General features: G+C 36.0%; 1 protein-coding gene across 1 annotated transcript; it reads right to left on the reverse strand.

Annotated features, from left to right (window-relative positions):
* Positions 1 to 9,470: 9,470 nt before the first annotated feature.
* On the reverse strand, positions 9,471 to 10,064 carry LOC141640519 (uncharacterized). The gene has a single exon (XM_074449290.1). It carries the CDS (start codon positions 10,062 to 10,064, stop codon positions 9,471 to 9,473), a length of 594 nt encoding a protein of 197 aa, XP_074305391.1.
* Between the last annotated feature and the right edge of the window lie 2,093 nt (positions 10,065 to 12,157).

A 12,157-nucleotide genomic window follows, 5' to 3' on the forward strand; every position in this document is an offset into this window, starting at 1 on the left:
TATGTAATATATTTATATAAATATATAATCATCTTAAAATTGCATGCCTAAGTTGTAAAAGTAATTTCGTCAGTAAAAAAAAAAAGAATTCTAGTAACATTGGATATAGTTATATGATAGTAATCACTCATTTGAATAGTAAAAGTACCAATATTATCAGCGAGATTAGTGAAAGTGGTAGAAACAACAACGTGAGTACTGAAATAATCAATATTAATGCGGAAAAAGTGAAAGTAACAATAATTACAACGAGAGTAGTGAAATTATCAATATTAATGCGGCAGTAGTGACAGTAACAAAAATTACGGTGAGAGTAGTGAAAGTAACAATGATTACGGGTAAGTAGTGAAATGTTATTACTATCGTTTCATTAATAAGAGTAAAATATTAATAGCGGGAGTAGTGAATTTGTCTCAAAATTTATTTCATCGTAATTTTAGGATATGTTATAGAAAAATATATTAATGATAAATTTATGGGTTATGCAACTTTAAGGGCTTGCTTGGAATGAGAGTAAAATTTAAGGGAGTAATAGAGCTAAAATGAACTAAAAAATGAAGGGAAGCGATGGAAGTTGGAGATAGAAATGGATAGAAATGGAGAAATATAGTGTAAAAGTCCCTCCATTAAGGGGGTAATTGTTACTCCCCTCCCCCCTCAAGTAATGCATTACCTTCTTGTGGAGGTAATAATTCCTCCCTCACCTCCTCTTTCCACCCTCTACAACCACCACTAACCACCAATCTCCTCCCATCTCATTACTCCCTTAATAATTACTCCCATTCCAAGCAAGCCCTAAGTAATTTTATTTAATGAAAAAATAATTAATGGTAAGTAGAGGTAGCCCGAAGCCGGGCACCAATACTAGTTCATATCTATATCTATATCATTTAATTAAAAGGCTAGACAAAAGCAATTAACTTTAGGGTAAATTGATAACTTATACCTAACCCAGTATAACACATTTTTTCAAATCTTATACCTGAGATAAATTTCTTTCAAAACTTATACCAAAAAAATTCATTTCTTTCATGCTCAATACCAAATCTCACGAATTGACCATTTTACCCTTACTAATTACCCTTTACCACCCTTTGCTCACCCCATTATCCTATCCCCCCACAGACACACCCACATTACCAATCAAATCGGGCGCAATCACCAACCATAGCTTCATTCACCAGCCCTCAATCAATCTGACCACCGTGCTGCAACTTTATCACGCATTACGCATACATCACGGTGGCCTCTTCTGATCCTCTTCACTCGGTAAACAAGCAGCAACAGCAGCGATGGCGCGATTTCGAACCCATCGACAAAAATCACCTGACTCTCCACCGCCATGCTCTCACTCCGTGCACCACGTCATAACCCACCGGCCACCAATCGATCACCGGGTGGTACGAATTCGCCTTGATTTAATCAATCCATACATGCTCTCTCGACTCCTCGGTGCACTGCACCACCGCTTTTCGTGGTGATTTTTTTAATTAGTTGTATGCAGTGATGAGGTATATGTGGTGGATATAGGGGGTGGTCGGAGCAGTGCCGTTTCTAAGCTGCTTGTAATCTGGTTCACTACAAAGAAAAGGTTCCATAGCGACGGAAAACTCCGTCGCAAATATGCCAATCCCGTCGCAAAAACAGAACTTGCGACGGAATTGCGACGAATTTAATCCGTCGCTTTATTTCGTCGCAAAATTTAGTTTTGCGACGGGAATTCCGTTGCACAGGAAAATCTACGACGGATCAAAGCGTCGCAGAAACCCGTCGCAAAAGATGGACTTGCGACGGAATTTCCGTCGCAGTTCACTGTTCACTGTTCATAGCAGTGCCGTTTCTGAGCTGCTTGTAATCTGGCGTTGAATTTGAGCGAGTTGGTATCGGGGTTGCTGTTCAGCTCAAGCCATGGTGGCTTAATAGCTGCCGGTGGTCTGGTCGAATTATGTGGTAAAGGTGAGGGTGGGTGGTGGTGCTAAGAGTTTTGGGTTGATGGGTTTTTTATTGGGTGAAGGACGAGGCGTGTATTGGTATAGGCAGCGACTGTGAAGGTGATATGACGGTGGTGAGGTGTAGTTGGGGTATGTGAGTTGGGTTTGTGGGGTAGATGGGTGAAGTGGGTTAGGGTCTTAGAGAATGTTGTGGGTGTTTAATGAAGTGGCAGTAGGAAGGTTTATCGGCATGAGGGCATTTGCGGTGGAGCCCGCCGCCGGCGGTGGTGATAGGTTGGTGAGGAGGGGGATCGTGGTGATGGGTGGTAGGGTATGTGGTTGATTAGAGAGGGTAAGGATTGATATTGTGGGAAAGTGGTGGTGATGGGCTAATTAGTAAGGGTAAAACTGTCTTCTTAGGTCTGTTTTGAGATTATTATGGTATTAAGTTTGGAAGAAAACAAGTTTTTTGGTATAAGTTTTAAAAGAAAATTATCTTAGGTATAAGATTTGAAAAAGTGGATTATAGTAGGTATAAGTTATCAATTTACCCTTAATTTTATTCCACATGTCACTAGCAATTAATTTAATTCCACATAGGATTAGCAATCAATTTACTTTCTATACATTTTAATTAATTATTTAATTTATTTATTAATTACCAAGCCAAAAAGAAGAGCAGAAAAAGAAGTAGCAAAGAAATGGAAAAGCAAAAAAATGACAAAAAAAAAGAATAGTTTATTATTCACATTTCACCCAACCTCATCTAATTTCACTTCCAATTCCACCGACACCAAAATACCAACTTCACTCCCCTACTATTATCTATCTATGATCTATCTATCTATACATTAATTACTTAGAAGACTAAATAAACCATTTTATTTTATTTCACATGCCATTTCTAACATTTAATTTTAATCCACGTGACATTTGTTTAATCCATTAATCCATAAAATATTTTATTAGTATTATTATTATTATTTACTCTCTCCCATTCATCATAATCTTCCCATTTTATTTTGGCACAATACTTTAGGAAAAGTATTAAAATAGGAGTAAAAGGGTTATGTGAGGTTGGTGATAGGGGAGAGAGATGGATTATTAGTAGTTAAATAAAGAATTGTGGGGCCAAAACATAAAGGAAAGTAATAAAATAAGAGTAAAAGAGTTGTGTGAGGTTTGGTGATAGGAGAGATAAATGAATAAAATAAGAGTAAAAGTTTCTAAAAATAGAAAGGGGAACATTAGTTGAATAATCCGTTTCGGGAAAGAGAGAACATTATAGTGACCGGGACTTTGGGAGGGAGTACAATTAAAAGGGTAAAGTTAAACAAAGGCTACCTTTTCAAATGACATTTTTATAATCCATTAATTCGTACGATAATATTATTATTATATATACAATCAAAAGGCTACCTAAAGCATTTAATATTATTTCACTTGACATTTTATAATCCATTCATTCATAAAATAGTTGTTGTTGTTGTTGTTGTTGTTGTTGTTGTTGTTGTTGTTGTTGTTGTTGTTGTCATTCTCATTATCATTATCATCATCATCATCATCATCATCATCATCATCATCATCATCATCATCATCATCATCATCATCATCATCATCTATACAATAACATAAAAAATGCTATTTTGAGCAATTCCTTAAGTGTCAAGTGATATCATCTTACTCTAGTTAAGTGATCATTTAAGAACCTTTACAAAATTTCTAAGATAAATATGCACTAAATTTTTCATAACCCCGTGAATAATGATCTTGGTAACTAAAAAGACAAAGAAAGATAAATATGTACTATATTTTTCATAACTACATGAGTAATGATCTTGGTAACTATAAAGACAAAGAATAAAAACTGGTTAAATAAATGACTAAGTGATCATGTAAGAACCTTCATATACTCCCTAAGATAAATATGCACTAAAATTTTCATTACTCCATTGTTAATGATCTTGCCAACTAAAAAGACAAAAATAAAAATTGGTTAAATTGACTCATAAAAATGATGTTACATCTTATAACTCCTTATAATTCATTAAAGTGTAATTTCAATAACTCTCATTTATAATTAGCACTAGGAGGGTTTATTGAGATCAATTATAACCGAGAACTCAAGAGATATATCGATTAAAACCAATATAACCCAAGATTATAAATAAGACAACAAAAAGGCGGCGGAACTTCCATTTACCTATAATTTTTTATTTGCATACTTTTGTTTAGTCTTTTACACTCTATTCAATTGGATTATAATTTATTTTTGTTTATTTTCAGAGTGACCAAGGATCTAAACGTGAAATGTCGAGGTATAAACAATTAATATTTCATTCTTTCTAGCTACTTTTATTTCACATATACCAAGTATTTTTGTTTCCCTTAAAGTAATTTTGATTTAGTGGTTACAATCCTCGAATATGAAAATGAAATACTAACTTAGGGGTTGTCAATAAGACATATAAAACTATCATATAGATTCGGTGGTTTTGGTGGCATTTCTCATTACATAGTTTTGACTCATATCATAAAATTTCAAAATACCCTAACTATAATATATCTCCAAGTAAAAACAAAAGTACAGAAAAAAGCCGAAAACACATTCACGAACAATACAGCGAAAAAAAAAAGAGTTAAACCCGTGATTTTCACGGGTTACAAAACTAGTACTCCGTATTAAATTATTTGGATAGAATTTGGTTTGGTATATTTATTATTCGTAGATAAAATTATGCGAGAATTTCATGTATTGCATATGATTGACGACTTTGGAATTTAGAGTAATCCAACTTTTGATAAATTAAATTGGTCAACGTAGCGTATCTTGTTTCTTGCTATGACAATTCGGTGGGAATATTACTACATTATGCAATTGGTTATTTTTACGGCAAAACTTTAGCCAACTTTAGGTTAGATGTATGAATTTGATTTACAAGGTAAGTTCGGTTGTTAAGGCCTAGGGTCTCGAATATTGTGGTAATTCGGAATTAAAAATATAAAAGAACATTAGTCACTCTATGGTGCCGCCCGCCTTAACGTGTATTTGTCCACTTATATTCGGTGGGAATATTACCTGCAATTGGTCACTTTGCGGCAACACTTTAGCAAACCTTAGGTTAGATGTATGATTTTGACTTACACGGTAAATTCGATTGTTAAGGGTCTCGAATATTACTGTAACTTTTGAAATGCTAAAAACTGACGCGGCAGCATTAGAGTACAATGAAAATAAAGTTGAAATGTGTCCCAAATATTTTGAAAGATCAAATGAGCTCGAGTATAGTGAAATGATAACATGGAAGAACAACGATTAGGAGTTGGCAACACGGTTTCTATAACACCCCCAATTATCCAGGAGTCTTAAGCAAGGCATTCCCAGATAATTAGGACTGTTTGTAATACCCCTATACACCAAAGTGTCTTACCAAGACCACCTAATGCATGAAAATGCTACCATCTCGGTTACCCGAGGCAATGTATATCAAATAGACAATCCAAGAACGTACTTTAAATAAATAAGTTTAAAGTGATTATTTAACAAAATCCAAAACTGTGAAATACGATACAACTGTTCCAAAAACCAAACCAACTAAATAAACAAAAGTTCGACATAACAGCGGAAGACTCTTAAATGACACGTGGTGACTCATGCCCAGCTATCCCTCGCGCATCCAAATCATACATGCTCAATAACTGCTCACCATCCCCGAATGGATCACCACAGTTTTTAAAACAATTAAACGGGGTCAGTTACTGCATACACAATATAAGATATACAACAACAATATACAAACACAATTCTCCAACACCATCACATCACCAATCATCTGACTAGCCTGAAGGTGTAGTCCTGCCAGATTACGGCCGCAACCAGTAATCCACACCGCCAGTGGGGGACCGCAGCCGTTCCCACCTAAGCCCCGCTCATCTTTACCGAGCGCAAACCCATGTTCCTTAATGTGCACATCCCCTATTATGGCGGTTCCACAAGGGGCTAATCAAGGGCGTGAAGCCACTCCCGCAAGTGACTCCACTCAGCCGAGGGCGCACCTCGCGAACCACAGAAAAACAACCACAACCAATTACGATGTCAACATTACCAATTCAATTACGATATAGACAAATGCCATTAACCAACAATCAACAACCAATCAATCATCTAATGATCATGTAAACAATAACTGAGTAGGAAATCCTACCTGGAAATGCAATCACCACAATCAACACAATAGCAGATCAGAAACGCTCCTCTACGAAATCACCTCCTATTAATACCAAAAATACTCCCAAAACCCCAAATTTACCAATTAGGGTTTAACCAACATTAATGAAACAACATAAAAACTGTACTAGGATCTTACCCATAATGCGACAGTCTCAACGGTGTGAAGAACTCTGGAATTCGACGACTCAAGCCCTTGGGTTTGATAGCAATGTGAGAAGGAGATGCTACGTAACTTGTTCTCTTGTGTAAAATATTTAGAATAGGGTAAAAAGTAATAAGAAACTGACGAAAAGTGTTTTATACCATTCTTGCGTTGCTATCAAAACCCCGCCTAAAACCCGTAAAACCCGAGGCACTCGATCGAGTAAGTGAGGCACTCGATCGAGTGGCCCCTACTCGATCGAGTTGCCCTACTCGATGGAGTACCCATCAGACAGAACACGGTTTCGTACACAACACTGACTTAGTCAACATAGTAAGCCTCACTCGATAGAGTACCCAACAACACATAAAACCGTAGTATTACACTGTTACCATCCCAATTTCCTGAGGCAATGTGTAACAAAATATAGCAATCCAAAGTACTTTAAATAAAATTAATCAATAAAGGTTTTATTACAATGGTTAACCGATTAATTAAAATTATAATAATACAATTTACTACGTAGCGGAAATAAATAAGATTACATATTTAATAATTAAGTCAAACTAATGTGACATAAACAACTGCTACGATCCAAGTCTTCACGTCCCAATGCTCCTCACAGCTAAGTCAAGTACCTGCTATTTAATCTTCTCCCCAATTAACCGGAAATATTAATTGGTTCACCAGAGGACGCCATCAATTAAAGCAGGCAACATTTTATTTTGATACAACAAACACACGTCAACCAAAAGGTCATGTAGGATAACCAACAATGGATATAAGGTGAAATAAATGATTATGCATGATATGCAAATGACAATGCAGCTGAGCTCATCACCCGAAACACCCGTTCATCCTTGGCTTGGGGAAAACAATATAATCATCCCGACCTAAGTTGAGGTAAACTCATCCCAGAGACAAGTCCTGCAGAACAAGCCTGGGCAAGCAATGCAGATGCCATGCCACAATAATAATTCATCTCAGACGAGTCTAAGTTAACCAATGCAAATGATATGATGATATGATTAAACCAACAATGAATAATCCAACGATATATATAATCCACATTCGGTAATTAATACAGCTAATCACACATGCTAGATAATTGATATAAACAGAATAACCAATCAGTTGAGTAGTTATCATACCTGGCAAGTAATATTCCAATTATGCAATCCAAGCTAATCAGCTAGTAGTATTTCTCAATAAAACCGTTACCTAGAAATTATAATAATTACAATTACTAACTACTAATTATATTAAATAGTTAATATAATTAAATCCGTCTTAAGAAATCACCCAACAAAACCCCATGAACACCCACGTTTAACCCATGATAAACCCGCGTAATTGCACCCCTAACAATTACCCATAACCACGACAACAACACCAATCCTGCCCCACCGTGATCACCACCACACCATACCCAGACACGGGGATGCCCAACTCTGACCAGCACCACCAACCACTTACTCACGTATGCTCAAAACCGTGCCCTAGCAACCACAAGAACACTAACACCAACAACTCGTAAACCTGATAACACAAGCACCCAAACAACAGCCGACAACCACCCAAACCACCACTACATTCCACCACTGAGCCTCACCTTACCCCAGCACCACCAACACCCATGACACCTCCTCAGGCCCTAACCTAACAACCCCGACAACCTATGCATACACACACGAGTACAAACACACACGACGTCAACAACCCAATAACGCCACCAGTCGCCACCAACAGCCACCAACGTGGCCTCTTCTGACCCATGGTGGGACCACTGGTAATGCCCTTGCCCTATGTCGAAGGTCCAGATGCACACGGTGGTTGAATCCCTAGTATAGCCACGATTTTACTGCTAAAAACCAACAACAAATAACCCATGAGACAAATTTCAGCAACCACCGCACAAGCCACCACCTTTAACCACCCAGACACACCCACGACGGACGACCAACCACCACGAGCCCAACTAACCTAGGTCTGAGTTCAGTCGAGTCACGACAATGGGTTCAAACCCGTGTTCAACGCACAATAACAACCATACAACAACCCCAATAAACACCCCCTTCCTGATGGTCCCTAGTGGTTAACAGAAGTCAGCATGGTCCCCTCGTGGTACCCGGTAGTGTCACAGCAGTAGTCTAAATGACGAGTTATAGCAAAGCAAAGATGTATGCATGAGACGGTCTTAAAATATTACCTTGAGACGATACTAATGCTAATTCCTCTTCTTTTCTTCTAGATCTCCCCCTCTCTCTCTCTCTCTCATGAATTATTGTGTGTTTTATGTGTGAATGAAAGCCAATGTGTGAGGTCAATATGGTATTTATAGTAGAAAATAAGACAATAAGGAAATTGCTAGGAAACTCACCCAATTATAAAATATTATTATTATTATTATTATTATTATTATTATTATTATTATTATTATTATTATTATTATTATTATTATTATTATTATTATTATTATTATTATTATTATTTTATTATAAAACGCAAACTTTTATTAATCAATCAAAAGTTTACAAGAAATTGGTGGGCAACCGAGATACAATCTGGGCGCCCACTCCCTTAGAAATAGCAAAGCTAAGTCTAGTAAAAATGTAAGCGGCCGCGCGAGCCCCTGCATCCTGAGAAACAGAGAATTTATGGATCCGCTTGAGCAAAGGCACAACATCCGTATCCAGCTCTCCCAGCGAAGAAAAAGAGAAGGGTAGGAAACCATAACCGGTAAGTCGTGCACAAATCCCGTACTTGGCACACTTTCATTTTGAGCATCATCAAGAACAACCCGACCCTAAGCACAAAATCGGACAACCGGCCCGAGACAAGGGGAAGACCCCGTCAGATCTACACACACACATCACGCCCCCTGTCCCAGGAATAAAGAAGCAGATCCGCCGGACGAAGGGAGCAACCATGCCCATCAACCAAACCGATATCAACCTCCCTACCAGCAGAGATCCCCGACCTGTAGCAGATGTCCAATAAGGTGTCGCGAACAAGGTTATTATTATTATTATTATTATTATTATTATTTTTTTTTTTGCAGAAAGCAAGAGGATCTTTTATTCATTAAATAGGAAGGATAAAAACAAGACCCCTCGACCCATCTACAAAGGAAGCCATGAAAGCCCCCTAAAAACAACAAACCTACTCAGTACATATGACGGAGAATAGTAGCCTCATCTAGACCCAAAGAACAAAACGACATTCGAAGAGTGACCTGAGATATGACTAGCTGAGAAACGACATCAATACTCCTATCTTGACTGCGAAATATACGATGATTACGTTCCTGCCAGATTTGGTAAATAACACTCAGGAGAGCACTTCTCTTTCTTTTCTTAATCCAGCTACTACCTCTATTATGAGAATGAAACCAAGCTAGAACAGAGGCCAGCTCATTAGAATGGGTAGCAAAGGAAAAGAAACTCTGAATCCTAGTCCAAAGTGCAGCTGACCAGGTGCATTCAAAGAAAAGGTGTTGGTGGGTTTCTTGAGCAGCCTCACACAATGCACATCGATTGATCCAAGAAAACCCTCTCTGAACAAGTGAGTCCACCGTTGGAAGCCTCATCTGGACAGCTAAGTGCCCTATGAACCTGTGCTTTGGATATACAGCAGAATCATGGACTGAATAGCGCCAGAAAACCTTGGGGTAAGCAGGTCTTAATAAGTTGTAAATCTGACTTACTTCAAACTTACCAGCCATGCTCAATAACAATTCCTTGGCCCCAGCAGCACCCATTAGACTACTCAGTGCGGACCTGATAGCCAAGACGTTATTCTAGAACCAGGAAGTAGCAGAGGACCTCTCAATTGTCTAAATACTAGATCCTTTCAACAAATAAGCTTCAGTCCATTGCACCCATATAGAATGAGGTTGAGTTTCAATCTTCCAGAGCCACTTCACTGCCTGTGCCCTATTCCAGCTCAAAATTTCCTTAATGTCAAATCTTCCTTCATCTTTTGGCCTACAAAGGTGAGACCACTTCTGACAGACAAGCTTCCTGCCTCCATTATCAACACCTCATAAGAAGTTCTTACATAATTGCGATATTCGTTTAGCCACACCCTTAGGCAAGATCACACATGCCCCCCAAAAATTATGCAACCCAAAGAGAACAGTGTTAATAAGCTGCCAGCAAAGGACAACATATTATTATTATTATTATTATTATTATTATTATTATTATTATTATTATTATTATTATTATTATTATTATTATTATTATTATTATTATTATTATTATTATTATTATTATTATTATTATTATTATTATTATTATTATTATTATTATTATTATTATTATTATTATTATTATTATTATTATTATTATTATTATTATTATTATTATTATTATTATTATTATTATTATTATTATTATTATTATTATTATTATTATTATTATTATTATTATTATTATTATTATTATTATTATTATTATTATTAGGCTAGAGTTCCGGTGAGAACGGGGCTTATCGTGAGAACCGTGAGAACAAATCTCAACCGTCCATCAAATTATCTGACGGCTGATATTAGACGCGCGCTACTTTGAAAAGTAGACTTTCGTGGAAAACAAAAAATAACAAAGTGTACATGTGAGCAATATCAAACCTACGGAACAAAATCAAACCATACGAAAAAAAATCAATCGATTTCATCATTAATCCTTCCTTAATTTGTAAATTTTTGTTTTTCGACATCAAATTTAGTGATCTAAAATCGGTTATTCATCATCAATTGCTGTGTTCGAAGCGCAAATCTTCGGAAGCGAAATCAGATTCAATTTGTTCAAACTTTTGCATTCATCAGCTATTCAGTTATTTCAAGATCAAAACGTTGTAAGGAAAATCGGAGTTGATTTCGTCATTCATCTGGAATTATTGTTTTCCACAGTCAATATTGAGGTATGTTCATTCAATGTTATTTAATTCGTTTCTCAATCGTTGTTGAATTGATTTTATGATGATGTTAAAGTTAAATTTAATGAAATTCAACTTAATTTCGGATTTGATTAAATTTAGTTAACTAGATTTAATGTCCGGAACCACAAAAATATTAATTTTATAACGAAAAGTGTTAAATTAGGGTTTATAGTTTGTTTGTTTGTTTTAAGGATGATGATAAATGTAAATGTACTTTGTGGTGAAAAGAAATGTAAAAATAATGAGAAAGGAAAAGTGTGCAATTTGAAGTAACTGAAAAGTAGTTTTGCATGTAATAATAATGAGTTGTGTTGTGGTGTACACGTTTCATAAAGAAATATCCAATCAGTTTTATTGAAATGTGCATTATCTATAATAACGATGTGCACGTAATTATTACCTTTTGCATGTGGTCTTGCAACTGTTCACAATAAGTCAAATGACAGTTTCTAACTTGCTTATGTGGTGAAAAGACACAACTATTCACATTAACTTAAATATTACTTCTGAATGTACATTATATTATTTCAGAATGTACATTATATTAATTATAAAAGAACCTGTTCCATCAAATAAATTGTCCACTATCTATATTCATAATGTGCATTTTCTGATAATTAGGTGCAACTAAAATATCATTAAGCACTGTTTGAAAAATATACATTATATTATATTTAAAGGAACATTAAATTATTTAAAAAAGAACATGAAACATTATTTGGAAAATAAATGTGCTTTCAGTTTAATTCAAATGTCCATTACGTATTTTCATAATGTGCATGTACTGTTTTATGAAAGAGATTTAAAATCAGACCTTAAATGTAATGGTGTATCGGTTTTATATGCTCGTCGTCAAAAGCTACCTAACCAAAACAATATTTATAACTTCACAAACTACTCTTAGCAAAGAGG

The sequence above is a fragment of the Silene latifolia genome, unplaced genomic scaffold, assembly GCF_048544455.1.
Source record: "Silene latifolia isolate original U9 population unplaced genomic scaffold, ASM4854445v1 scaffold_88, whole genome shotgun sequence".
Taxonomy (NCBI): domain Eukaryota; kingdom Viridiplantae; phylum Streptophyta; class Magnoliopsida; order Caryophyllales; family Caryophyllaceae; genus Silene; species Silene latifolia.